The following is a 27129-nucleotide window of genomic DNA, read 5'->3' as shown; positions in this document are numbered from 1 at the left end:
TCCAGAAGCTACGACGTTGAGGGTAGACACAGCGTGGCGATCTTGCGTAGAAATACCGGGACTCATGCAAGGCAGCAGTGAATATATATTCGATAGCCAGGCAGCTCAGAGATGAGAGAAGAGAAGGTAGGCGCGAGAGGACAAGGAGGATGCATGCAGAAGCTCTTCAGCAGGCCTCACGCGCGAAGACGCTACCGCCGCCCGCGCTAGCTGACGCCACGTGATGCTCTCAATTCGGCGACTCGACCGCAAGCGGTGTCCAATCTCCTCCCACACGACCAGACACAGTGTGGTTGAGTGCAGTGAACAGAGGGCACCCGCACAGATATCCAGAATGTGATCGTGATCTATTCTGTTCGTCGAGGACAAGAAACGGTGAGTGGGCCGAGCACGTCGGCAGAGGCGCCCGGCCAGGCTCATAACGGTATGTGCATACAGAAAATCAATATAGAGCTCGGTGCCCTCGGCGGATGTCTGACGGGAAGCCGGTATGCACTAGAGTAACTAGATTCCGACATATGTGGTCAAAGGTAAAGTGTGTCCGTTCCTAGGCAAGAAGGGTAACGTGCATGCACACAACGACAGTGGCTGCGTATGAAGGCCAAAGTCGACGAAGTCGTGTGCGAAGGCACTAGGAACGCAGATAGCAAAATGCGTGCGAGGGATGTCCTACACTACTTAACGATCCAATCGTCCAGTACTTGTATACACATACATGAGTGCATGAGAGTTCGTGCAGGATTCGTGAGGTGAGATGCGAGATGTGATATGGAGCGATTATGCGGAGAGGGTAGAGGTGACGGGCAACGCATAGAATGTGCAGGAGGCTTGAATGCAGTGCGAGACATGGTAGCCTCGTCAACATCCGTCGTACTTCGAGTTTCGAGGATATGTATAACCGGCTTGATCCCAGGTTGTAAGGTTCGGGTTCGAATATGCGTTTAGATGGCTGGCAAGAACTCGTCAGATGGGCGGTTGACAGCAGGAAAATGTATGCCTTCTCTTACTTGTTGATGTAGTCTGCCGTTGGATGTGACTGGGGGTCGCACGAGTACGAGTCCTCACCGATCACGTCGTTGCGCTGATACACGCGCACGTAGTCGATGTACATACTCACAGGGAACGTGAGGTGCTTAAAGTCTTGTGCCTGGAATCCGGCTGCAAGAACGCGTAAATTGCGAACATTGCAAGCAGCTGCATGACTACTCACGTGACATGCCCAGATTGAAGATAATATACTGTTCCCAGCGCACGTCAGAACCCGATTCCCGTACGAGCTCAGAACAGGTGCATGCTTACCATGGGCTCCTCCGGGATCATTCTCGCGCTGATCTCTGTGGTCGAGTCTGGTCCAATCGTATCTGCCGTCATTGTCCACGTCTTCTGGCCGTTCGCGACCCAAGTGACGAAGCCCTCGTCGCGATTCTTCGAATTCGACCACCACTCGTACCCGTACACCGCATAGCCCTGGTCATTGTAGTTCGCATTGTTGATATCCGTGACGGCAGAGATGGCCTGCTGGTACACGCCACCCTTGTACGTGTTAAACTTCGTGATCGAGGTGTCGTATATGGGCGTTACGTCGGACGTGTTGACAAACTCGTATTGGTAATTGTACGGGGCGGTCTGGTAACTCTGCGAGACTTCAGCCTGGAACCGGCTCACGTCGATTTGGGTCTCAAAGATATCAATCTCCGGCACGCCACGGCCGACATTGACCGAGGGACCCGGATGGTCCGAGTTGGGACACGTGCAGGCGGATAGCTTTTGGCCAGGCATGAAGCTAAGTGGGGTCCCGCCCTTGCCTCCGGTGGCAGCCACAGCGGGGTTCCCGCTCTTGTCCGTCTGGTTGGGGAACGTACCGAGGTCGCAGGAGTCGTAACTGTATGGCCACGTTCCCTCAGTTGTAGCGCCATAACCTGCCCGTCCCTGCGTGAGATAATGTCAGATAAGCTTCATCACGAGGAGAATACTAAGACAGACGCACAAGGTTGCCCATAGTCCACGCAGCAGGCCACAGTCCAGGAGCCTGCGGGCTGCCTGGCATGCTGACCGAGACCTCGATATACCCCGTAGTAAAGCACAGCTTGTTCCACGATTGCAGCATGCCGCTCATGAAGTCGAGTTCGTGATTTGGTGTCTCCGTCATCGTGATAACCAGCTTTCCGTTCTGCGTCGTGATTGTTGATGGGTCGTACCACTCGAGATCGACAGTGGGCCAGTAGTGGAGGTCGACCGCCTCCCAGAATGGGTCATCCCCGGGGTAGAACGTGCGGCCATCCTGGTTGAACTCATCGCTGAAGACGAGACTATACGACTTGCCATCGAGCCCTGTTCGTGTGCGCGCAGATTGAGGCGTGTCGGAGTCAATCATGTTTGGGAAGTTCGTGAGTTGGGGTACTTGACCAGACCCGTTCACGCCCCCGAGGTTGAAGCCCGCGATCTTCGGTGATTGGTGGACGTAGTGGTCGATGATGGGGTAGGCAGCGAAGAGCACAATGATACCGCCGCAGATGAGGAAGAGAGCGGAAGCGTTCACCCACCCTCGGGAGGAGAAGGGGGCACAACTGCGGTCTAGGGCAGCGTCTCGGACGGGGTCAGGGTTGTGGAGCGCATCGTCCAAGTCGGGGTCCTTGGTATCCCACATGTACGGGTATTGTTGTACAGTTGCTGTAGTCGCAATGGGTGCTGTTGTGGTTGTTGTCTTCTCGTTCGTAGTGCCGACAGAGGCTTCGGAGGGGGCGTTACTGAACCGCGAGGGCGCGTATGCACGCGACCCATTCGTCATCGTTGGGTCGTACTACCTTGCATGTCAGGGTCTCCGCGTGGTCTTAGAAGCTAGTAAACGTACCGAGTATGGACCATACCCTCCTCCGATATATCCAGTCGCAACACCTTGTGTTGTGTCGTTCTTTTGGCTGAGTTGGCTCGAAGATGCCCGCGGAGGGTTGAAGGATGGCTGTGGCGGTTGTGATACGTACATTCGACTCCCTGTTGGGCTCTGAGGGACGGCATAGTATTGGTTGGACGGCGGAGGGACTCGTCTAGGAGGTGGAGGCATGGTGGTTCGTGGCAAGAAGGCGACGGCCTGCGGACTGACGTCTGAGAATGTGGTGGGAATCTGCGCCACCCGTGTAAGTTCTGACAACTTTATTTGTTACACTAAAGCTGGACAGTCGTAAGCCGGTGGAGGAAGGTACGTCAAACGGAGGGGGAAGCGTGAGTTTAACGGAGGGTGGTGGAACAAGATGGAGGATGAGAAGGAAGCCGGATCTGGGCGTTCACGACGGGGGAGGATTGCCGCGTGGTTCAACACTGTCCGGATCCGGGGGGTTTTGGGATGGCTGTGCTGCCGCTGCGAATCTCTTATCCCGTAATAATCACACCCCATTTCTGGTACCTCCACACTGGGAAGCTAATAGCTCGACCGCACTTTCCAGAGACTTTCCAGTGCTATTCAAAGCACTGGGACGAGCAGCCATACTCTGAGCAGGCGCTAGCTGCGCACTTGACAGGACGCAGCAGTGGCACTACCACGTTCGGTATCGCTTGACGTCATAAAACCCATCGGCATCCCAGCCCAGTGGGATAAACAGACCTCCAATGGCCACGTCGGTCGAGTAAGTTTTCCTCTGCTGGGTCATCGAGCACACAGGACAAATATTGACGTGGACAATCACATCGACGTCTCCGATAATATCCGCTCTACAACCGCGGCTAGACTCTGGGAGCGGTCCGACGAGGCGGAGATGCATGACTTGGACGCCGGAGGTCTTCACACAGCTATATCGATACGCATTCGGTGCTACTAATGGTCACTGCCTTCCGGCAGCAACGCTGTAATGAGATAAGGCGTAGCTATCCCAGCAAGTAAAATCAGGAGTTTCCTGCGGCCGCCATCGACACCGTCGTCGTGAGGATGAGCGAGCGCAGGCTGCAATACAGTGGCGACGTAAAGAAACGTGCCTCCCTGATGAAGTGTTAACGCTGGCTCGCCTCGAGGCTGTGAGAGACCCACCGAGAAAAGGAGCGCCGTGCCCTGCCAGGCCCCGCCGCTTCCGCCGAAAAACGACAGCACAGCGTACGACAGAAGCGTCGCAATAGGTGTCGTCGAGCTAAAGATAGCCAGATGTCGCTTGCATTCGGCAACTGGGAGGGACATGGATAAAAGGGACGTCGTGAGAGCGAGTGCAGTCGGAGCTGAAGAGACAGCAACTTAATCAGGAGGCTATGGGGGCGCAGCGGAGGAACGTAGGTCTCACCTTTGTGGACGACCAGTGCAAGGAAGACCGCGATAAACAACCGTGACGGTCCAGAGTTTTCATCAGTGCCAGACGCAGAGAGCGCTGCTGAACCCATTGCAATCCCGTCTACAAGAGCGTGTACGGCCAATCCGAGGGTGAGTGGATATGCACGTTGACGAAGCTCAATATTTTCCGATCCTGAGTAGAGGTAGGGACGACTTCTTGTATCTGAGGCGATACCTTCGGTTCGCTCAAGCTCACCAAGCTCGGCATCGAATTCTAGGGAGGACGACTCTGCGGGTAACGATGCTTGACCACTCACGCCGCCGAAAGTGGGTGAATGAGAGGAAAACTGGCGTTCAACGACAAGCATAAACGCAAATCCGCTCAGCAGCGAAAGTGCGATAGCCGTTCGAGGGGCATTGGCCTCGATAATGCCAAGCACTCCTCTTCCGGGGAAAGTTAGAAGGGCCTAACCGAAGTGAAGATCAAACGTACTCGGGTATCACTACACCTAGAGCTGCACCGAGGAGCAGTCCAGTACCGTATGTTGTCAAGGAAGCCAGAGTAGACTCTATCGAAGTATGTCAGCAGGTGACATTCAACGACGATAGCTGACCAGCCGAGGTCGCAGCTCAGAACCAGGACGGCAATTGCCGGAGAACTCCCTAGTTCAGTGCATGCAAAGGATTTGCTCTTGCACGGGCGCATACGATTGAGGGTGACTTGTTCACCCATCCGTCTTGTGCTGCTCTACGGCCACGAATAACGCATACACCAAGCGTAAGAGCCCGATGAACTCCGCTTCCATTATCACAGTTGATGTCATCTCGATGCCGTTGTTCCCATAACCTATAGCTTATGAAGGTCGAGGGACATTATTGACGATTCTCCGGACGATGGATTCCGCGAGCATAGGGGTTTTCGGATGCTCGAGTCACATGGTCATGTTCCTGAGCAGACATTCCCTTCTCTATACGCTGCAAATGTCCTACGGGACTGACTGAGAAGAACCACTCACTTGAGAACGTGACGGACAAGGGAAGCATTCCCATCCCAAATGACGCCGCACCCAGCAGGCCAGCTACGAAGACGGCCGAGCTAAGACTCATGGTTCCGCGTCCAAGTTGGTGGTACTGATCTTCTGTGTGCGAGAAAGGATATTTGGCGGCTATGAGGTTCGTCGATTGCAAGAGGGTTTCAGAATGCGTCGTCGAGTGGTAAGTGAGGATGACAAGTTGCAGGCGTGTACGCAGAGCGGTGACATGTGCTGGGGCGTTACAAAACCATAAATCCGGCGGGTAAATAGGGTACAGAAATCGCTGCGAGAGAGTACGTGGACCCAATCAAAGGTCGCGAATGGCGGCCTTTTGGACGCGCCCGCACACGCAGTCTCATCTACTTCACATGACCTACGCGACGCGCAGATGTGTTGCGTTAGCGCCGAGCTTGTCCCTTCAACCTTTACTTCATCTTATCCGCTACTTGACACAGCCCTCGGCCTACTGCCGCCGGCCGCATGCTCCTCTCAACTCTGACCACAAATGTCTTTGCTGCGACCTAGTGTACGTCTGGTCCAACGCTGATATCCCGAAGATCCTACCTCCTTGCTCCCTCAGGGTATCATCGCCTGCCTGCATCTTCACCTTGGTGTCGTCGAGTCATCCTTCTCTTCCTCTGTCTGACTTCTCATTGCTTCTCGGATACTGGCTGCACATGTGTTGCACTCTCATCTCTCATCACATTCAGGGGTGGGCGTATCTTTCCTTGTGAAGCCCCATGCCAAACCTCCAGAACAGTCCAGGAATCCTGAAATCACGCGGCCTCGTCTTCGTAACGACGCGTCTCCTTCTCTCCACCCACGCAATCTTAAAGATATCACAGCGGACTCGATGGTGACATGGAGATTCTCATGAAACGACCATACGGACGAACATCGGCACTGCAAGTCAGAATTCAGCTGCACCTCATATAACTGCACAGCCCGTGTGCACACACCTGCTGCCTGCGGTGAGTTTCGTAGCGAACTGCATGAAATTTCCGTTGATTAGATTGACAGCATGAGGCCGAAGCTCTCAAGCGCATCTTTCCTCCAATCCATTGGCTATGCTACCTCATTGAGTAGTGTCCCTGGTGGTCGTCGGTCATACAGGGTGCGCAACCAATCAACCTTTCCTTCCGACCTTCGACTTCCAGTCTGTCTACGAGTCGGGGTGTATACGGCGGTCTTAGGAGAGGCACGCGGCCATAAACGCGTGTCCGGTTCGAGGTCGACTTGGCAGGTTGATTCGGCTTGCAATGACACCTTGACTGGAGCTCAACGCCTGTCATAGGTAACACCGGCATGGCTTACAATCAGCTCCGTCCCCCTGGATGTACCGTTCAGATGTTCGCTGTAAGGAGTGACGAGGCGGGCCCCATGCATACATGCGATGGCGCTCTATTTCTTACGCACGGGCCACTTTCCCGGCTTCGTCTCTTCTCAGTCGCTCACACCACTTGCCGCCCTGGCCGCCAAGTCTCCGCTCTTGTGGCTCACGGCGGCACTCCAGGCCATGTCCTGTGGACTCACTGCAGCACCTAGAACATTCGCTGCGGCTCGGCGCCCTGCGTCCGAAGCTCGAAGCTCGGCAAGCAGGGCACGTTGCTGCACCGCCTTCCCTTCACAAAGTTCATGAACGCTGGTGCATTTCCGAGGTCAGCGGCGGATCTTGACGCAACTCGTAATGGCAGCTCGAACGCTCGCGGCTTTTTGATGCCACCGGCAGTATAAAGGTGCACTATTACCGCAGGGAAAAACGGACATCGTCTCTACAGTCCTCTTGTCTACCTTACTCCTGTACGCCAGTGGCACTCGACAAATTCAATCTTTCTATCACACGAATTTCATCATGCTCCACTTGTTCATCCTTGCGTTCCTCGTAGCGTCTGCCTTTGCGCAGAGGTGCCAAATCGCCGCACCCGCCGAATGGTCGACGGTCGCTCCAGGAAGCAACATCACCGTTGAAGTCGACAGACCCGTATGCATCCCTAGCTCTCTTCCTACCATCATCTCTTGCTCATCGCGCTCTGCTGCCAGATGACCCTGAGCAGCTCCCAGGAGGTCGCGGTCGTCATCGGCTTCTGGGCGTGTAACGGACCTTGCAACGAGACGGACGTCACCCAGATCATGGGCAACGTCGTCTACAGTGGTCCTTACTCGCCGCAGCTCGTGGACGCGGGCTTCAAGCCACCATACCAAAATTTCACCGTCACCGTCCCCTCGCACTTCGTCCCTGGGCGCGAGGTCAGCCTGAATGTCGCGCACTTCACGCTGATTGGGGTACGTCTTTCTTTCGCATAGGTGATGGGCCACAAAGGAACTGACGCGTGTTTTGCCTTAGGCTGGTCTTGAGCCATTCTTGGAGACGTTGAACATCACCCTCAATATCGGGTCGGCGTGAGATGCCGACTCTGGATGGAGCAGTGAACAAAAGTACTGATTGTTTCGGACGGACCTTGGGCTTCGCCGAAGATTGTGTTACGGACTTGGACATTCGGACTCCTGCTGTGTACTCGATAGCCTCCTAGCTCCATTGTCGTACCGCATCTTCCCGTGGCCACCTCTCGTGTACTATATACGTTGCGCCAGTGTGCCAATGGAGTCAGCTGACGTTTTTCCAATGCCTTGATTCACAAGTAAGAGGAGTCAAGGAAGTAGCGGGGCCCCAGCTGTTGGTCTAATATGCGTCGATGACTGCATGACGGTCGCCGCAGATCCTCGTTGAGCCCGCCTGAGTTTCGGCGTCCGTTTCCCAGTTCGCTGCTACATATGACGTCATATGATCTGCGACGTCCGCCGTCCGAGTCATTATATTGAAAGTTGGACATCGACAAGGTCGGCTCGTTTGGATCTGCCGCCTCGTCTCTCTTTAGAGCCTCTCGGAATGGCCCTCTATAGTACTGGCACATGTCGCGCATACACATCTATAACCAACGCTGCCCAGTCCCTCTGCAAATCCCGATGCCGAACTTCAACCAGCACTCGGTCTGCAGGCCGAACAGGATCAGTACTTGGCCGCTCCAAACGCCTCTCCGCCTCTGCCGACCCCGCCTCGTAGACGCATGCCTCGCCTCACCCCACATCTTCATCTGCCCCACAGACTTCGCGCACCACAATCCCAGTTATTCAGCTCAATATGCATCTCTGAAAGTAGTCGGCCTGCCCGCTCGCACGCTCGGCGCGCACTTCGGCACCACACGTTGTTCTCGCATTGCAATTCGAATGACGTCCCTCGCACGTCTCGAGACACACCGCCCGGTCACGCTGCGGCACGGTTGGAGTGGCTGCACCGCTTACTGTATTCCCCCAGACGACACAGCGGCCGACCATCGCCCCCAAAACCAATATTGTCGTCGGTCACGCTCAGCATCTTGGGTGAGTCAAAGGTTTGTCCGAGTGATTATATAACGACGTTTGTCTGCCGCGTTTCATCTCGCTACTCCACCTGCCTTCCGCCTCGGCCTCTCGACGCGTTCATTGAAGCCATCGTTTACTCTCCCTTCCCCCTGAAGACCGCCACACCATGAAGTCCTTCGTCGCGCTCGCTGCCTTGGCAGCCTCAGCGTTCGCGCAGCGGATCCAGATTGGTGTGCCTGCGAACCTCGCTGAGATCCAGCCAGGAAGCAACATCACAGTCGAGGTTGACCGCCCTGTACGTGCATATCTTCTCCCGCGCCGGCCGACTACGTTCTCATCGGGCCGTGTGAGTAGAACTCCCTTACTGGCTCGACTGAAGTCGCGCTGGCCATCGGCCTCTTCCCTTGCGGCGGCGTGAAGGGCGCAACGAGCTGCTCGTCTATGGACGTCAGCCAGGTCCTCGGCAATGTCGTCTACAACGGCCCGTACAACCCGCAGTACGCCACCGACGCGCCAAGCAAACCACCCCACCAGAACTTCTCCGTCACCGTTCCGTCAACATTCCAGAGCGGGCAGGTCAGTCTGGGCGTCGCGCACTTTTCCTTGGTTGGGGTAAGTCGTCCATTTCATCATATTGCGGACCTGCACTCGAAGTACGAGCGGAATTTTGATCGCTTGTTCTGTCCGACAGGCCGGCCAGTCGCCCTTATATGAGTTCGTGAACGTCACATTGGTCGTCCCCTGATTGGGACCACCGACGACGACAGTGTTCTTCTCACTGCCTCCACCTTATGCCCGTCTGCCCCTCGTACTCAATGCAGCATTTGGTGACAGTTTCCATGACATGCTCTGCTTGTCGTGCAAGCATACCCGGACATTGGACTTGGCGGATTTTCACAGCTGCACTATATTAATCCATCACTATCACTAGTCGACGCTTCTAATACCATCACACTATGATATTTAATAATAGGGGTGTTCAGAGTGCGCGATTTTGAAGCGATTCTCCCAGCGATTCTGCGCCGATTTTGAATATCTGAATCGTGTCTAAATCGCGGCCTACTCTGACCACCCCATACTGAAGGAAGACTTTGGGAACGATTATGGTCTCGATTCTGGGGAGGATTTTGGAGGAGGCAGAATCACGGACAGCAGAATCGCGATTCTGAGAACAAAATCACGTCTAGAATCGGCCTCCAGAATCGTCCCAGAATCGCTCCAGAATCGTGCACTCTAACCATCCCTATTAATCAGTCGAATCGTGTTACTCAGACATAGTCCTAATGCCTCGAGATAGCACATCTGCATTGGACAGATCGATCGACCGCAGCGCAAGTTCGACAATGGATGTGCACACAAGAAGGATTGTCCCAAGTCCAGCAAGAAAAGCGTCGGCAAGTGAGCAAGAAAGCGAAGCTATTGGTGAATGATCCCACTTCAGCGGTCAGATACATGCACGCGTCCACGAGGCGAGCGTCCAGCCGTTCAACTCTGCGTCTTGGGCTCTGCATCCTCCTTTTCCTCTTCCTTGGCAGCCGGATCCTGGTCCTGGTTATCCTGCGCCCTCTTCGCATCCTCCTCCATCGCCTTCTGCACCTGCTGTTCCTGCTCCTCGACCTTCGCCCTCTCATTCGCCGCATCCCCAGCAGCCGCCTCTATAGCGCCCGCGTCGTGCGAGCTCGAGCCTGAGCTGCTCGAGCTGACGCTTGCGGGGCGCAGCACCGGCACCTCCTGCGTCTTTCCCTTCCCCTTCCCCTTGCCTGCAGTCGTTCCCGTGCCCGCGCCCCGCGCCTGGCGTTTCTCCTCCTTACGCTCCTCCTTCCAACGCTTGAGGCGGTCGTCGAACCCGTCCAGTGCACGGACACGGCCGAGCGCGCCGAGGTTGGAGGGTCGAGCGAGAAACGCCTCGAGTACGGGGAGAAGGTCTTTGCGCGGGCGGTACGTGCCCGAGTCGTTGTCAATCACGAGTTCATATGCAGATGGGGGAAGAGAGCTTGGGTCTGCACGATCGTCCTGAGGCTGGGACGCGTGCTCGTCGCTGGGCCCATCGTCCTGGTCAGGATCATCTTCGATGACGCCATGCGTGTCGAGGTGGTGCGCGTCGCCGTTCGTATGACCGTTTGGCTGAGGCTGGCGAGGAGCGTTGGTCTCCCGCATGCGGCGGACGAAGAATTCGCCGCTGTAGGCGATCTCGATGGAGACGTCGGAATGCATCGTATGTTTGCTCAGGAATTGGACCGCGAACTCGTCGCCAGTTTCCTGTAACCGCCGTAGCGTGAGCGAGGTGCCAGAGAACACGAGTACTAGGCCGGTGTGCTCACCGTGAAGCGCCATTGCCCGTCGAGCATGATCACGTAGGTGAAGACCCGACCCTCTGTTCCATACTCAACCAGGTCTAGGAACTTCCTCGCGAACGCCTCGTCAGGCTTCTCGTTGTTTGGCCCCACCTTTCCGGCGAAATGCACGTCATCGCCGCCTTTTCGTCCCTTATCTTCTCCTTCGAGCCCGGGTTGCTCCTCCACGACTCCCCATATGGTGTCCTTGTCCCACTTGTAGATGGCGCTATGTTGCTGGTGGAGAGCGCGGTGCAAGGCCATGCCTTCGATTCCCTTCGCGCGAAACATAGCCTTGACGAAAGGCTTGAAGCCAACGTAGCGATGGCGCAACGCGGATGGAACAGGTCCTATAAGCTGAAGGCGGGTCGCCTTGAACGACTGGACGGAAGCGAGGCGCGCCGCCAGCAGGGAGAAGTGCCGGACGAATATGTCTGATACATGGGGTGTATGAAGGACATGATATCATGACCTTGCTTTGCACAGAAGAAAGTGTACGCACGAGGTCCGAGGGTATATATCCGATTCGCATTGTCTCCCTCGAGACGAGGTGCAGGTCCAAGCACACGCACGCTCACGTAGACCCGCACTTGATGCCGTACGCGTCCTCGGGTGAACATCCTAGCCAAGTATGTGTTCATTCGCGTCCTCAAGCCTCCATGTCGTTTGTGAATCTTATGTTCTCGCTCGCCGGTGTCCCAGCCCTCCCTGAGTACCGAGCCCTCAGATCCTGGGATAGGTATGACGGTTCTGCCCAGCTTGTCGTCGTGGTCGCCTGGGTCCTCGTCCATCAGCCAGAGAGTGAGAGCAAAGCCAGAGGCGGGGATGCCAGAGACGAGCCATCGCGCGTTGGTGAACGTCGGGTTGAGAGTCTTGCGACTTGTCTGTGAGCGGAACGATAGTGATTGCACAGAGGGCGGCCCGGCGTCTCCGGTGAGATTGTGGAGAGGGGTGAGGGTAGCGTTGACATAGGGGTCGGAAGAAAGGTCGTTGAGGTCTGCGACCGGCACGTTAGTCGCGCGGTGGAAGACAATCTCGCAGGTATATCGTGCCTCAGAAGACGAGGACATGCTAGTGATACGGACGAGAAGGGCGCGACGGCGGGCATGCTGACCACCCGACTTTCTGGTTTGGGATATGACGTCATTACTACTGAGCAAGTCTCCGAACTACATGATACGCTCGACTACGTATGGTAAAGATAGCAAACGCAGATGATGAGACCCATTATAACCCGTGTATTATATTGTCCCTCCACTGTGTCAACCAACACCTCGGCAAGCCCCAAGACCCCTTACGCAGTGATCTGGATGACCGTGTTCAAGGTCTCCATCTGAGGCTGGTTACCAGCCTTCGAACAAGGGCCATAAGCATCATAGATGATAAGAGCAACCAGGCTACATACTCCCATATAGAAGAAGTGTGCGACTTGGAGCAAGGCCCTTCCCGCCGCCGTGTTCCGTGGGATCTTCACAGTATAGTTGTGTGAGATATCGGCATGACCCTCAACGGGCTTGGGTGTGTACGGGCCATGGAAGAGAACACGGGCGTAGTTCGCAGCTACGGCGTCGCAGTCGCCGGCAGCACCACAAGGCTGGAGACCAATCATGATAGCAACATCGGTCGAAGGGGTTTGGGTATCCTTCAGAGGGTTCAACGAAGGCATGTAAGTCCGAGTAGCACATCCGACATACCGGGCGGTCGATCTCCACAAGCAGGTTACCTCCCGCCTTCACTTCGGTGTTGGCTGCCGGTGACGCGATGGTAACCTTCTGCCCGACAGCAGAGGCAGCGAGTGCGAGAAAAACGAAGCCGGCCTTCATGACGTGGGAGGGAGCACGATGAGCTTGAGGATGGAGACCGGCTGCAAAGGCAATCCTCGTGTAGCACATCTTATACCTTTGGACGTCGGTTAGTGTGACAGACGGGTATGAGGAAGCATACGCTTCCCGCAACCGCTAGGACGACTCACCTTTGTCGAGCATACATACCCTTCACCTCTGTTTTGATGATGCGCCCATCGCTTGAAGGCGGACGCCGTCCTGCCGTTGTCGCAGCCCGCCATAGATAGCCCGGACACTCTGCGGACGAGACGAGTTTAGGCTGGGTCCATAGCGCGGCTAAGCTGGGGCGTACGTATGCGTATACGAAGACGGTTCAGTGAGGCAGCCTCGGCGGCGTATATTGGAGCCCGTATGGACACACCATGCGCGACAGGTCGACGGGCGATATGAGGCGGGGATAGCAGAACAGCACGTACGTATCGAACGAGTACGTTGGGGATCCGTCAGGGCCTTGAAGGGACTTTGGGATTACCCAATGCTTCCGTTGGTAGTAACGGGCCAAATAAGCTGCATGATCGACGAGGTGTATGCACTCTCACCGTATTGACGTTGCGCAACCCCGCTGACAATTCGAGGGTTTTCTGGTCTCGTCAGTCGACTCGCCCACGGCCACTCACACAGCCGATATCGTAGGATCGGAACAGCGAGGGCAGGCTGAGGCTGACAGGAGATCCCCGCGAGCTTGCGGGCATCTTCAAGCCATACATGTTCATGTGTTCGGGTTCGGGTTCGGAGCTCCCCACCTCATACAACGTCTCATATTGGAGGAGATGTTGGGCGGGTCAGCGAACGTTGATGTTGTTGTCACTGACTCACTAGCCCCGGTCAGAATTGAGCGTATCTCGTAGCCGCCCGTATTTCGTACGTCCGTATTTTGAGTCACGTCACCCAAACCGCCTGAGCGCTTGTCACCTGTACGTCACAACCCGCGCAACGACACTCGTTGGGGCCTTCGCGCACACTAGTGATATGATATCAGACTTTTGTGTACCGCTACTCGCGTTTCTTGCACATTGTTTCAGTGGACTGTATGAACTATCCAGATGTTGGGAGTGTAAGGGGCTCGCGGGTGCAGCAGCACAAGCAAAAGTTCAAGGCGGCTAATCTGACATTACACATTGCCATAGCCACCCAACTTGGGCCCGCTAGTTGAACCACATGAGGGTGACGATAGGAGATATCTTACTGCGGCTGCACCGAGCCCGCGCTAGTAAGGTGCGCGCAAGCAATAACATGGCTCGAAGGAGGCTCGCGACCCCAACAAATTCAGCTCAAGGTGAACCAAAGGGAGTCTCAGACATGACAAAACTGCTCTTGTGGTGAAGTACACTGTGGTTTCCAGAGACGCATAAATATGCAGATGCGCGCGACTTGGCGGCAATGGGGTGTGACAAACTGGTAGTAACAAACGCGCAGGCGGCTTGGGTGACGTGACTCAAAATACGGACGTACGAAATACGGGCGGCTACGAGATACGCTCAATTCTGACCGGGGCTACTGTCAGTTAACATTGGGCGCCTAATATAGAGACGCTTGTGGAGGCTACAAGTTGCCTCTGACTACCACGTTGGGCTGACCCCGAACCAACACGTCCAACATATGCTCATGCACTTTCTCAGACCAAGCTTCCCTGTATAGAACCTTTTGCACCGACGTGATCGTTACGGACGTAAGAGTGGAAGGTGCAATTAATCCAGCATCCGGAACGGTGCACGTGTCGTTTTCGCTGTTACAGGTGACGTCGACTCCGGCCAATCGTCCCCGCCATCTCATTCATTCTGCCAATGTACAGCCTTCTGAATGCTGGGGCCCCTATTCTGTGAAGAGACGAACACAGTTCAGACAGCTCACACGATGAAGGCACTGTTGTCGGCTGGGCTATGGCTTGAAGTTGGAGTGCCTCCAGCCTCTCCACGCCGCGGCCTTGCCGCCCAGCTTGTCAGCTTGTCCTAGACCCTTCGTGCGCTCCGATTCCGATGTCGGTCATATGCATGAGGCCTAACGCTTCTTTTCGGGTAAGTATTTAGTACAGGCTATGGTGATCATCGATCAGGGCTCGACCCCACTCCATCTTCACGAGCGTCCTGTCTCTCCCCATCCACAATCCCCATGAAGTCCGCCCTTATTACCGTTCTCGCGCTTTTGGCCTATGCGTATGCGCAAAGTGTCAAAATTGCTGCCCCAGCAGCAAACTCGCACATAACAACGACCGAGAACGTCGTAATCGAAGTTGAACGACCGGTACGCCTCTGGTCGACTAACTGTGGTGTGTTTGCTGACTCGGCTCCCTACAGAACTCACAGACCCCGTCGAGAGATGTAGCAGTTCTCATTGGGCTACGGTCGTGCCCCAATGGTGACTGCGATTCCGTCGCCGACTCGAGTGCTTTGGGCACGATTCTCTACGGCGGAGCGTATAGCCCGATCCCGCGCACTGGCGGTGGAGCTATGTACGAGAACTATACTGTCCTCATACCCGATAGTGTTGGAACTGGCAGTGCCCTCCTTTCTGTTGCCCACTTTTACGCTGGTGGGGTGAGTACATATGAGCCGTGTTCCAGAGGTGATACCATCCCTAATACTCCAATTGCATAGGTTTTGAACTCGCCTGCCATCGACCAGACCAATATTGTGGTACAAGTCGATTCTGCATAACCTACTGCTCTCAAGGGCGCAGCTTGGACAGACTATGAACTTCGAGGACTTCGTTGTAAATGGGACTTTCGCATACTGTATTGTATTAATGCGTAGTTACTCAGACGGCCATGTTTCGATAGGCCATCCTTACAGTGCTCCCGTTGTCGCTTGATATATCCCGAACATCTGCATTCTCGTCACCTGTGGCGTGTTCATTTGTGGTCTCGTTTACCCATGTAAGATGTACGTATGAGTCCTACTATAGTGATCATCATAGTATACTGATATTGTTACAAAGCGTCCCTGATAGATCGTCCATCTAGTCCGGCAAGCATCGGAAGGAAGTGTCCACCGTGCCTAGTTCTCGATGAAGATGGTTTCATTGAGGACCTCGAGATAAGGCCAGAACAGTTCCTGCGGTGGAGCGGAAAGCATCAGTCACTGTAAGAATCGCACCATCGGCAACTATTGCTCACCCCGACCAAGGCGAAGTGGGCCACTGCAAGCACTGCCGGCCCAAGCTGAAAGTCCCCGGGGACGGTGACCGTAAAGTTCTCGTACTCATTGGTCCCGACAGGTGCCACAGGATGATATGGTCCGGCATAGAGGATGTCACCCATCATCCAGGCTGAGTCTATGTCGTCGCAAGTCCCTGAGGGCGCGCGGTCGACGCAGGAGAGAAGGCCGATGGCGACAGAGACATCACGAGAACCGGTAAGGCTGTCCTGAGGATACCATAAAGATCAGGTCGTGCTGAGGTCCGCGGCGTAGTGGTAAAGGACGTACAGGTCTGTCAACATCGACAATGAAGCTATCGCCTGGTGCAAAAGTGGATTGGGGCGGAGGAGCATTAATGAAGGCATTCTGCGCAGCAGCAAGTGTAAAGAGCAGTGACCATATGAGGGCATAGGCGAGAGTCTTCAACATGCTCTAGGATTTGGTGTTGTCGTGGAGGTATGACTGTGTTTTGATGAGCTTCGAGCTTTGGCACATTTATACGGCCAGGGATTTAAGTTCGCTCGACCGCCCAGATCAAACGACCTTCGGCCGACCAGGGTTAGGCGGAGCCACCAGAGGGCAACAATGGCCGTCAGGCAGTGTAGACTCCGTATATACGCAATGCAATGAGACCGGGAGGCCTAGTTCTCCGGTGTGACCTGGGCACTAGACAGCGCAAGAGCGGCACTAGTCCATGTTACAAACGGAGCGCTATGTCAATTTCACAAACAAATCGATGATAACCGGATACTCAAATCAACGCCGGCACCTTGTGAGAAAGGATCACATGCACGAGACTGTCCGGGAATGTTGTATGTGGGCGTAATGCACGAAGAGCCATTGCAGTAACAGCCATCATCGGCGTTTCCCGCAGCCACCATTTCTTCTGTAGACGCGCATAGCGTCTGTCGATATCCAAACATCAACTTGCGTTGACACCACGTCCTTGATTACCCTGGGTGACTGAAGATGGTACCACAAAGGAACGGAGATAGTATCCGAATTCTCTTAAAAAGTAAGAGTTGGTGCACCCGTCCCCCCTCACACCCTTCAGCCTGCTGCTCATCATGACATGCCGCAGAATTAAGCAGAATCTCCTGTAGAGCTTCAAGGCCTTTTGACAGGGGCCTGATCCTGTTGAGGCGCGTCAAGGAGTGATAGGATTCATGTTTTACTGGTGAGTGCCGTCGCTTCCACACGGTGCACGTGTCCCTGAAGTTGTGGTCCAACAACGCCTTTGGGAGTCCCTCGTTGCCGACAGCTCTGGCTAGGTTCCGAGGCCGCTCATGCTGCTTCAACGTTGGTTGCCAACAACTATCGGATGTCTTTTGCCACTTGCGCGCAGGCTCTTTGGCTGGCTATCGGTCTCGTTTGAAGGTGTACCACCCACCAGCTGAGCAGTCTCATCACAGATCATCTGTAGTAAGTTCCGTAGTATACAACTGTACATTGTACAATCGTGCGCTGTACTGATTGTTCCCCACAGGACTCAAACTCTATCGACATACGATGAAGTGCGATCATGGCTGAATCTCAACGACTTGGTTTACTACCTCGAGGAAAGGCTCTGTCCCCTGGAATCCGAGTTGCGGTCAGTCTTTGATAATGCCCTTGGTGCCTCTATCATTTACGCACTATAATCAAGGCGAAATGCGCCACAGCCAACACCGCCGCACCGGTCTGGATGTTGTCCGGGAGCTGCACGGTGAAGTTCTGCGCGAGGTCTGCGCGCCCATTGCCCACAATCGTGGGGGTGTAAAGCCCGGAGTACAATGGGCGGCCAATGTCCCCCGCTGTATTGACGTTGTCGCAGGATTGGCCACAGGACTGAATTCCTATAGCGATCGCGACTTCTTGCGAACCCGTGAGACTATCCTGCTCGCCAGGCATGCAACGTCAGTTGGAGTACTAGAAGCACCCGGAGAACATCACGTACGGGTCTCTCAACGTCGATCACGAACGTTTCTCCGAGAGTTAATGTCGTGTTGGCAGCTGGGGCTACAATTTTAACCCCTTGTGCCGCCACAGCAGCCACGAAGGAAGCAAGCACAAGTAAGCTATTGCGCATGGTGGGAAATGGCAACTAGAGAGGTGTGGAGGGAGCAGTAGACTTGGTATGTAAGTTGCTGCTGTCTCTGCAGTGGGTGGTCCCTTATATACGCCTGAAAGTATCGCCCAGCCGCAAGAGGTTTCGTGCTACACACTAGCATCTCCCGTACCAAGCGGACGGACCGGTCGCGGGTACGGCAAACCAGGCGCCAGTTTCAAATGATAGCGCCCCCGACTCCACCATACAGTGCTACGCTATGGGGTAGCCGGGACCGGAAGCTTTGACAACCTAGCGTCGCAATCCTCGGCATTGCCGTTAAGAGAGGTTGTTCAGTCCTCGCTCGGTGAGTGTTTTGCACGTGCATGCACAACACGTCTCCGATTTGGAACATGGCTCCTGATCGAGTACGATTCTGCATGTCTCCGATGATCAAAGTCTCAGTCAGGTTATGGACGGCGTAAGTTCACCATTGGAATCCTGATGCATTGTGCTATTTCTCGATACTTACTTGTCGGACCGGGAGCAGGTTTTGTGCACTCCGCCTCTTCGAGTCGGTGATCCTGGGCTGTGCAGAATCTCATTTCACCTGTTGCAGCCCGTTCTTAGTAACCGAATACCGTTCGTTATGCACTCCGTCTCAAGCCAGTAATCTAAACCGCGCAACACAGAGCGCGATGATTGGGTAGGCGGGAAGTATGGCTAGGCGAGAGTGAGCACCCAGTTGGTTGCTATATTGTATCGTGGTCAGAATCGTATCGTTCTCTGGGGACACCCATGCACCTCTCGTCGCTACCGCTGAGATGTTATGCGATCGGCAAACTCGACGATATCCTATTTCAAGGAGGGTACTTTGGGTGATGTGGACATCCCTGCTGAATTGTTGCTCACAAAGCATGGTTCTCAGCAGAGCTTACCTCTCTGATCTATATATTGGAGCGTGGCTAGTCACAGTAGTCCATGATGCGTAGCTAGTAGTTGTCGACTCAAAAATCATCCGCTTGTCCGCGCCGAATACTCCTCTGAACCGCCCGCCTACTGCGCCGCAGTGGGAACTGCATATGTAGTCTGCCAAACCGTGTAGACTTTGTGCAGGCGTAAATAGCGGACTTTGTCAAGACATGGGTTTACGTCCTATATAGGCGAGGCAGAGGCTGCGGCCCGCGGGGGATGCTGTGCCTTCAACGCAAGCGAAGTACCGCGAGTCGACTGCGAGCGATCAATTGATGGACAGGGGGCTGTTCAGATCGGCTTCAGCGGTCTGCGCTGCTTGTCATGCGCATATTTATTTACGGTGAATACAAAAAGTCTCTTGCGTTGCTGTCAACGAATTATCTGGCAGTCCTGTTAGCGTCATCATCTCCCTCCTCTTGCCACGCCCAACCGCAGACGACCACAAAAAAACCCAAGGTGAGCATCGATTGACTCGTCGCGCGGGGTGTATACGTGGCACAGACTGAACCGCATCCCACTTCACGTCCTCCAGACGCACAATTTGAGTGCACCTACAAAAACACGATGATCACCAGCGCGGCAAACGAGCAGCTCCCTCCCATCCAGCGCGACCTCAAAGCCCCGCTCCAGACACAGCCGGCACCCCCTTCGTATGCAGAAACCTGGGTCGCGGACGCCTCGTCGCGCGCAGCCATCCCCGAGCCCGCTCCCTCTCAGTCAGCGCCCACCCCAGGCCCGTCATCTGCGGGAGCCTCTCCATCGCAAGCGACTCCTACTGATGCGCCGCCCGTCCATAGCCCCGACGTCCCCCCCTACGCATCGCACTCGCAGGCGCCATTCGCGCACATCGCGCCCGCGGAACCGCTCCCTGCCTCCTCCCCGCACTCGTATGATCCCAACAACGCGGGCTCGAAGGTCAAAGGCTCCGGCACAGGGAGCAAGTTCGCGAAAGCGATCGGGCAGAGCGCCGTCGCAGTGATCACGATGCCTGTGATCATAGCCGCGGCCGCGCTCTACGGGACGGGCAAGCTGCTCGAGGGCATCGGGAAAGGCTTGAGTGTCGGGCCGGAGGCGCTGTTGAAGGCGTACAAGAAGACGAACGGGAGGCCGGAGGCCATCGTCAACCCGTACGTCGATGGCCAGGGCGGGGTGGGAGATGCGGGTCGGAGGGAGGGTCGTGGGTCTAGGCGGCACAAGAAATAATGCGCGTGGTGCCAGTGAGTGAATCTATCTATTTGTGGTTTGAGGAGCGGACTTGGAGCTATGACGGGCGTCGACTATATGGGCCGCCGAATGGACGTGGTGCTCAACTAGCATATCGCATTTTATTCACATTTGGCAAAGACTGTACAACAGAGACGATCGCATAATCTATGCGCAAATACCAGCGACTGACACATACAGTAGACTACCTCATAATGCATAGGGTTGGTACCCCCATTCCCGTATGCATTATGAGACATCATGCATTTTCAGACGGCCTGTCGAGTGTGAAGCACGGGTTTGGTACCCATCCGGGGCCTCTGCGGCGAAATGCATTATCAGATGACCTCATGCGTTATGAGGTATGTAGTCTACTGTAGGATTCAACTATACATAGCCACACGTCCATTGGTTAGCACCTTGGTCAATCCCGTACGGAATGTGCTTGTATGCAGTCAGTATGCAGTCAAAGCGCGTTCGCATACGGAGCGCTATTTTCGTCACTCGCAACGTGATGGTCGTGTGGTCTGCACGGGGGCCAGATCACGATCCGGAGAGAACGTAGTGCGGTAAGGTAGACGTACTCTGAGGCTACCAGTTGCCGTATACATCGGGGCCAGGTCCGTCATTGACTATATTCGTGAGCGTTCCGGCCCAACATGTTTGTCCGAGGATTTACCTGGTCTCTTCTAGGTCTGCCCGACGTACAATGGAAATTGCAGAGATCGGGCAGCTCTAGGCGCACTTATAGCATGAATTGCGAGAGGTCTAGTGTTTAAACATTTGACCACGGTCGACAGGGGTTCGTGAGAAGAGCGGGCTACTCGTGAGATTCCGCCTTGTCTATCTTGTCCTGCGGAGCCCATCGCGCAGAAGGCAATCCAAGGATACTTACCTCAAGAGCAACGCTGGCAGAGTGAAACGTGTCTCGAAGCCGGGACTACAGTACTAGCACGTACTAATTGTTCGCAGTCGCGGCTGTTTCAGCATGCGTGGCGTGTTTTTCTTGTTCCCCCTAGCGATATTGATGACAATTGCGTGTATCCGTGGACGTCAGCACAAGTAGACGCTTTGCAAACGCCGATCTGAGGTGTGGAGGTACAAAATCCCGGGCGTGGCGCGCCATGGCCACCGGCATGAGGAATGACATCGGAATCGGGGAGAGACGAGACGCTGCTTGCTCAGTGGTCCGGACGTTTGCTCGCTATGCGATCGGAATCGCGACCCGAATTGAATTGAGCCAGAGATGCCCGGATGGCTCGGGGCAGCGAAGAGGCAGCAGGTGCTATAGAACAGGCTCCTTGCAGCTGAGGAGTGGGTAGATCGGGGAGAGAAGGCCGGCCGAGAAAGACCAGTCGGGTGGGTCTGCCGAGAGCGTGCTCGAGAAGGCTGGAGAAGAACGTTGCGAGGAGGGGGCGTGGGTGGGGCGTGGGTGCTAAAATGAGCGTGCACGCTGCGTGCGTACGTGAGGCGGGGGATCGACGAGGACGACTCCTGTCAGGACCGACACAGTCCATGCTGGTTGAACGTCGGGAGCGGGATAGAACGGTGTTCACGACGGGGGGGATATGGCGGTCGGGGGCGGTGCGCGGTCGGGTCCCCAAAAGAGGAGCGAGAGGAGCATATGACCACCAGGTCTGGAGCGAGTGTGCATCAAATAGGACATTCGCCAGTTTTCGCCTTGTGCTCTTCACGCTCATCGTCTACAACAGGTACAGACATGGCCGCCGACTTCACGCTGTACGCGCGACAGGCTCCTACTGGTGAGTGCTGCAGTCAACCTCGAGTCTGTTCTGGCCGTTGTTTGGGCTCCTATCGGCCGCAGGCGCGGCAGGAGGCCGATAAGCCGGGAGATTGGAGAACGACGCCGTCTCGTGTGCACGTACGCGAGCAATGACGCTCTGTCCTATCCGCTCCTCCCTCTCCCGCCCCTCCCGTTCGTCTATCCATATTTTCTCTGCTATCTGCCTGTTCTCTTCCCTCGACGACCATGTCATCGTCTCCGGCTGCTGGAGACCCGTCGGCCTCTGCGGCCTCGTCTCCGCCTCCCGCCGCCTCTAGCTCAACGAGTCCGTCCTCCTCTACTTCCCCCTCTCATCCCTCCACATCTTCGTCTGCATTCAGTAGTTCAAGTGCTGATCCCCCTCCCTCTACTTCATCAGATTCCTCAGTTGTCACCTCGCCTCCAGCATCCTCTCCGACAGACACTACCACGACCACTCCACCTCCGTCGGATACGTCTACTTCGACTTCGACCTCCACTTCCACGCCTACCTCCACCACTCCTACTGACACCGGTTTCTCAAGTGCCACTACTCCCCCGCCCTCAAGCATCTCTACGACATCCAATACATCCGGGACAGCGACAGACACCTCTGCATCTACGGGTTCCGCCACTGCCTCTCTACCTTCAAGCTCGTCAAGCTCGCCAAGCTCGCCGTCGTCGTCTTCGCAGACTACGTCCACAGCCACTCAGACGAGCACAATCATGTAAGCGTCGCCTCAGCTTGTATATAGGTCTCCGCTCACGTTCGGGCAGTGGGACGCTTCCTGACGGCCAGGTATATACGTCTGTTGTGACCACCACCCTCTTGACCACGCCCACCATCAGCGCATCGACCGGTAACTCCCACTCGTCCTCGTCACATACCGGAGCGATCGTCGGAGGTGTAGTCGGTGGAATCGCAGGTCTCGCCATCCTCGCAACGCTCGCTTACTTCCTCTTGAGGCGGCGCCGTGACAAGGACGACTTCGACGGAAACTTCGACCCAGACCGCGTCGTTGGCCTCTCGGGCAACAACCATGGCACTCTTCCGGACATAGACCTAGGTGCGGACAACATCACGCCATACAACTACACGCCCGGCCAGCCTCAGAACGGTGTGTCTGCGTCTCTTCCTGCCGGCGGCCCTGGCGCAGCGGATATGCGCCAATACGGCCCTTCATTCCTCGCGGGGGCAGGCGGTGTCGCGGCCGGTGCAGCCTTGTCGAATGCGGGGCGCTCGAGCACACCCTCGCATTACTCAACGTCCCAGCCCGCTCAGTCGCAATACGGCGCCGGCCCGCAATCGACGTCTGACCACGGCTACCCCGAGTACGCGGCATACGCTGCGTATGCGAACCCGTATGCTCACGGCACATCGCCGACGACGAGTCCGACGTCCACTTCTTTCGGTCCCCAGGTCGCCGCCGTTCCCGGGCGCGACTTCAGGCATCCGTCCCCAGGCCCATCGCTCGGCCCGACCGACGTGTCTGCGTCTGGGTCGTCCAGCGGGCCAGGCGTCATCCCGAGCGCGAAGGAGCGCGAGGCTCTGGCTCGTCGTGGCAACTTGTCTCTCGCGAATCCCGACGGCACCTCTGGGGTCGTGCAGCATCAGGACGGCGGCCGGCTAGACGCCACACCGGAGGATGAGGAGGAGCCGAGCGAGGTGCCTCCCCGATACGACACGATCCCGCACGACCGGTGAGGTGCGCCGCGGAGCGTGTGCGTGGGCGGTTGGGTGGGGCAGGGGATGTGGAGCTAGAGGGAAGCATGGATCCCACGCAGTCGCGTGGAGTATAGATGCGTCGTTTTGATGCGTTTACTATTCATGGACTGTTGCACGTTCGTTCAGCAAAGACTCGAGCTTCAAGTATCAAGGACTCTCAACCCTCGGAGGACGACTAGCAGGCCTTCGCCGGCGGCAGGTGGAAGCGCACAACTGACTGTCTCTGTCTGTTCGCCACTCGCCGCCGCCTTCACCTGCTGCGGCGTACGCGCTACCGTTCTGTGGCGGAACTGCGGACCTGAAGGCGGTCGAACGTGTCTTCTGGGCCGAACGCGTGGAGCCTGTCGTCTTCCCCGGCCCATGCTGTTCAGCGCAGGCGTATCACGGCGCCGCGTCCTGTCGGCTCTTGTGCGGGTACGCGTGCTCATTATTTCCGCTTTCATTCTCTTCTAAGCCTGCTTCCGCATAACGACATAGCGCGTGCTACTTCCTTCTCCCTTCACTGACGTTCTCTTCGTTGCCGTCACTACCCTCCAATAATCCCTGCTACTCACGACTGCACATGTTAGATACCGTGCTTCGTCGCTGTCGATCGTCGCCACCTCTTCCTCGCCTCCTACCGCCGACGAAGTGCACTCCTTCCCCTCCTTCCCCCTACCTACACGATACCTTAGCGTCCCTGTCGCCTACTTGCCATAGTCCATTTACCCTGTCCACGACCCTCACGTTCCACGTACTTATCACCGACCGCATACAGTCCAAGGACTATTCTTGTATCTGTTGCTTCGCTGTATTTTACCTATTGCTTGCAGACGCTGTGAAGCGTCCAAAAGACACGACATCGATGAATCACACAGCACTCTTTGCACTCAGTCCCCCGGTGTCGGTCGGACGAGGGCGACCGCGCCTGACAGTGGTCTGACTTTGTGCGCCCGATCAGTGGTTTTTGGGTTGGAATGTATGGGGTGTGGCGCTGGTCAGAGTCTGCGTACCTGACGGAGAGGCACTTGTGCATTCTAGCGTACAAGGTTACCGTAGAGATACCCCGAACGAGACGATCGCCGTCGTCCCGAGGGCGCGCGAAGCTCTCCATCGTGCCTTCGGCCCACGGTCCGGGGCGCTCTCGTCTCTCGGGGACGTTACGACGTCCAGGGCTACTTACAGTAGCTCTCCAAGGCCCTCTTCCGAAGCCATGGCGACTAGCCAGCAACTGGCCTCCTCCGCCGAGCCCAAGAGCCCGGGAGCCAGGCTGACCATAGACCCCCTCCCGCACTATCCGGACATCGTCCTCGCGCTCAACGTGATCGAGACCAGTCCGCCCAAGTTCCACTGGTACTTCTTCGTGCCCGACGCCGGGGACGCGCACCTGGACGTCCAGGCCGGGCTCAAGATGCACGCCACGACGGACTTCAGCCCGAGCCCAGCCGAGCGGACGTGGTGCTTCGACGCGGAGCGGACTACGCTCGCGACGGACGAGGGCGGGCTGGCGGCTGCGGCCGTGGTTGGCCGCCTTACCGGTGCTACTGCCAGTCAGGTCGACGGCGAGGGGGAAAGCGGCACCCAGGGTGCGCTCCGCGACCTGCTCGCGCGCATACCGATGTCTGTCCCTGATGCGGACAGGGCGCGCGAGCCGGTGTTTACGTGCCGCGTGTGGGCGCGCGAGGCGTTGCGGAGGATGCACGGGGCGGGATACGTGCGCTGCCCGGACGTGGACGCGGTGGAAGAGGAGATGTGGGGATATGGACGAGCTGCTGCGCGCGCGATCGAGGATGAGACGTTTGCGTTTGCTTCTTTGGTGCAGTCGCTCTCCAGTCGAGCTGCTTAGCCACATTGGTACTACGTCCCGCCCGCAGGAATAATCCCGCTCCCGTGTAGATTAGAACAGTTAGCAGGTTGATGGAATATATGTACTGGAGCATGAAGCATGCATGGGTACCATCAAGGAGCGCGAGTCCGAAAGTCCTGTCCTATCCAGCAAATGTCTAGCTGAACTGGTAATGTGATGGTGAGGGGAGTGCAGCGAGTACTGCTGGAGGGAGGATGGTCGTAGCAAAATGTAGGTCGTAACGGGTCGTATCAAGCACGCGCGGGCGACAATGCCAGTGTTCGGCATCTCGTGATGTTGTGATAGCTAACTATGGGTGGCCTTGGTGAAGTCATCGTACGGTGAAACCAAGCAAGGATAGCGAAAGCACGAACAATCCATCCACATAAATAGTCTGTAGTCCGGAGCGAATATCCATCCCTCGCATCCCCGAACCCAGCAACCTCTCCCTATAACTCCTGAGTGCGATAAGCATAAGCTGAACGAAGAATCTAGGTCCCGCAGAGTCGCCACATCCGTCCACTCTACCTTGTCCGTGTTCACAGCCAGAGCCAGGGACCTCACAAAGCCTCACCAACATCGTGCCCATCGCTCGTCACTTCCGTCAGATCCACAGCCCTCTCCTCGTCGATGCTGGGCCTCGTCGCCTTCTTCGGCGAACGCTGCAGCCAATTACGCGACTGCGTTGTCGGGGTCGTCACCGTGGGCGACGTCGTCTGCCCGAGCGCCTGCTGCTGCGACTGCGTGAAGGTCGGCGAATGCGAGATCGTCGACGATGGCGACAGCGGGCCCATGTTCGTTACGAACAGCGGTCCCATGCTAGGCGGGGGCATCGGCGAGCCAGGGGTCTCAGGGACCGAGATGGGCCTCCGAGACTCGAAGAAGCCAGGCGTGCTCGTGTTCGCTTTCGAGAGGAGCGGCGTCTCGCTCGTCTCGCGCGAGTGCGTCTGGAGGTTCGAGAGCGACGCGAAGGGGTCGTCCCCGATGAGCGACGTCGTGCTCCCGCTCGCGCTCCCCGTGTGCGCCCCCTGCCGCTGGCGGAACGCGCTAGGGGGATGCGCCTGGGAAGAGGCCGTCGGGCTGGGGCCCATGACGTCGTCGATGATCTTGCTCAGGTCGACCGAGGACGCGGCCTTGAGGGGGTCGACGAAGTTGCTGGTCTGGCCTGGGGGCGGCCACACAGCCTCGCGGAAGATGGACCCGGTCTCGGCGCGCATGCCTAGGAGGTGGGGCACCGCGGCTCCGGGTGGGAGGCCGCCTGTGTTGGGCGTGGGCGCGCGGTGCGGGTCCATAGGTGCGGCCATGAGCGAGGGCCCGGGAGAGGGCGCATTGAAGTCGCGCGCGAGTGGAGACCGGCCTGGGCTTTCGTTCGTGATGGAGCGGGAGTGCTCCGAGGCGACGGAAACCGGATAGTCGCGGTAGCGCGCCATGGGGGTGCCCAAGTCGTAGTCGTCGATGTCCTCGCCGTCGAGCAGACCCGTGCGAGGCTTAGGCTGCATGCGCTTGAAGAAGGATGACTTCTTCGACTGGTGTCGGCGATAAAAGAGGAAAATGGCGCCGACTAGGATGAGAAAGGCTGCTCCGCCTACTGTGCCGGCGATGATGTCCCGCGTCGTAGCCGTGGTACTAGAGCTGCCATCGTCGGACGATAGAGTGGT

General features: G+C 56.5%; 12 protein-coding genes across 12 annotated transcripts in view; 6 read left to right on the top strand and 6 right to left on the bottom strand.

Annotated features, from left to right (window-relative positions):
- Positions 1–858: 858 nt before the first annotated feature.
- DICSQDRAFT_71076 (glycoside hydrolase family 16 protein) lies at positions 859–2788 on the bottom strand (the record flags this gene model as incomplete). Its single annotated transcript, XM_007370556.1, has 5 exons — positions 859–949; positions 1008–1158; positions 1211–1238; positions 1300–1929; positions 1988–2788. The coding sequence occupies 5 exons, from the start codon at positions 2786–2788 to the stop codon at positions 859–861; spliced, it is 1701 nt and encodes a 566-aa protein (XP_007370618.1).
- Positions 2789–3671: 883 nt separating this feature from the next.
- DICSQDRAFT_93374 (uncharacterized protein) lies at positions 3672–5524 on the bottom strand. The gene is made up of 5 exons (XM_007370555.1): positions 5266–5524; positions 4743–4818; positions 4263–4693; positions 4019–4200; positions 3672–3970 (listed from the first exon to the last, which is right to left on the bottom strand). Exons 1-5 carry the CDS (start codon positions 5354–5356, stop codon positions 3809–3811), a joined length of 942 nt encoding a protein of 313 aa, XP_007370617.1. The 5' UTR covers positions 5357–5524; the 3' UTR covers positions 3672–3808.
- Positions 5525–6576: 1052 nt separating this feature from the next.
- Positions 6577–7911, top strand: DICSQDRAFT_157805 (uncharacterized protein). Its single transcript, XM_007370554.1, has 3 exons — positions 6577–7264; positions 7324–7566; positions 7628–7911. Exons 1-3 carry the CDS (start codon positions 7136–7138, stop codon positions 7685–7687), a joined length of 432 nt encoding a protein of 143 aa, XP_007370616.1. The 5' UTR covers positions 6577–7135; the 3' UTR covers positions 7688–7911.
- A 274-nt stretch (positions 7912–8185) lies between these two features.
- DICSQDRAFT_141108 (uncharacterized protein) lies at positions 8186–9881 on the top strand. Its single transcript, XM_007370553.1, has 3 exons — positions 8186–8938; positions 8998–9255; positions 9335–9881. The coding sequence occupies exons 1-3, from the start codon at positions 8810–8812 to the stop codon at positions 9386–9388; spliced, it is 441 nt and encodes a 146-aa protein (XP_007370615.1). The 5' UTR covers positions 8186–8809; the 3' UTR covers positions 9389–9881.
- Positions 9882–10128: 247 nt separating this feature from the next.
- Positions 10129–12093, bottom strand: DICSQDRAFT_183705 (uncharacterized protein; the record flags this gene model as incomplete). Its single annotated transcript, XM_007370552.1, has 3 exons — positions 11479–12093; positions 10965–11410; positions 10129–10902 (listed from the first exon to the last, which is right to left on the bottom strand). Exons 1-3 carry the CDS (start codon positions 12044–12046, stop codon positions 10129–10131), a joined length of 1788 nt encoding a protein of 595 aa, XP_007370614.1. The 5' UTR covers positions 12047–12093.
- A 177-nt stretch (positions 12094–12270) lies between these two features.
- On the bottom strand, positions 12271–13536 carry DICSQDRAFT_183704 (uncharacterized protein; the record flags this gene model as incomplete). Its single annotated transcript, XM_007370551.1, has 5 exons — positions 13113–13536; positions 12949–13057; positions 12671–12875; positions 12382–12618; positions 12271–12327 (listed from the first exon to the last, which is right to left on the bottom strand). Exons 2-5 carry the CDS (start codon positions 12963–12965, stop codon positions 12271–12273), a joined length of 516 nt encoding a protein of 171 aa, XP_007370613.1. The 5' UTR covers positions 12966–13057; positions 13113–13536.
- A 1393-nt stretch (positions 13537–14929) lies between these two features.
- On the top strand, positions 14930–15474 carry DICSQDRAFT_174704 (uncharacterized protein; the record flags this gene model as incomplete). The annotated part of the gene is made up of 3 exons (XM_007370550.1): positions 14930–15061; positions 15115–15354; positions 15415–15474. The coding sequence occupies 3 exons, from the start codon at positions 14930–14932 to the stop codon at positions 15472–15474; spliced, it is 432 nt and encodes a 143-aa protein (XP_007370612.1).
- Positions 15475–15813: 339 nt separating this feature from the next.
- Positions 15814–18022, bottom strand: DICSQDRAFT_71036 (uncharacterized protein; the record flags this gene model as incomplete). The annotated part of the gene is made up of 3 exons (XM_007370549.1): positions 15814–15870; positions 15933–16181; positions 17891–18022. 3 exons carry the CDS (start codon positions 18020–18022, stop codon positions 15814–15816), a joined length of 438 nt encoding a protein of 145 aa, XP_007370611.1.
- A 1345-nt stretch (positions 18023–19367) lies between these two features.
- On the top strand, positions 19368–20353 carry DICSQDRAFT_141102 (uncharacterized protein). The gene has a single exon (XM_007370548.1). It carries the CDS (start codon positions 19520–19522, stop codon positions 20156–20158), a length of 639 nt encoding a protein of 212 aa, XP_007370610.1. The 5' UTR covers positions 19368–19519; the 3' UTR covers positions 20159–20353.
- Positions 20354–21504: 1151 nt separating this feature from the next.
- Positions 21505–24493, top strand: DICSQDRAFT_141101 (uncharacterized protein). The gene is made up of 2 exons (XM_007370547.1): positions 21505–22648; positions 22698–24493. Exons 1-2 carry the CDS (start codon positions 22149–22151, stop codon positions 23623–23625), a joined length of 1428 nt encoding a protein of 475 aa, XP_007370609.1. The 5' UTR covers positions 21505–22148; the 3' UTR covers positions 23626–24493.
- A 103-nt stretch (positions 24494–24596) lies between these two features.
- On the top strand, positions 24597–25553 carry DICSQDRAFT_183699 (uncharacterized protein). The gene has a single exon (XM_007370546.1). It carries the CDS (start codon positions 24839–24841, stop codon positions 25469–25471), a length of 633 nt encoding a protein of 210 aa, XP_007370608.1. The 5' UTR covers positions 24597–24838; the 3' UTR covers positions 25472–25553.
- A 478-nt stretch (positions 25554–26031) lies between these two features.
- The window catches only part of DICSQDRAFT_150308 (uncharacterized protein), a gene marked incomplete at both ends in the record, with an annotated part of 2978 nt that continues 1880 nt past the window's right edge, over positions 26032–27129 (bottom strand). Inside the window, 2 exons of the mRNA XM_007370545.1 lie at positions 26032–26069; positions 26148–27103. Of these exons, the coding sequence (XP_007370607.1) occupies positions 26032–26069; positions 26148–27103 (994 nt within the window). The remainder of the gene's footprint in view (positions 26070–26147; positions 27104–27129) is intronic.

This window comes from Dichomitus squalens (genome assembly GCF_000275845.1).
Source record: "Dichomitus squalens LYAD-421 SS1 unplaced genomic scaffold DICSQscaffold_70, whole genome shotgun sequence".
Lineage (NCBI taxonomy): Eukaryota > Fungi > Basidiomycota > Agaricomycetes > Polyporales > Polyporaceae > Dichomitus > Dichomitus squalens.
This window is presented reverse-complemented; position numbering and strand designations above follow the sequence as displayed.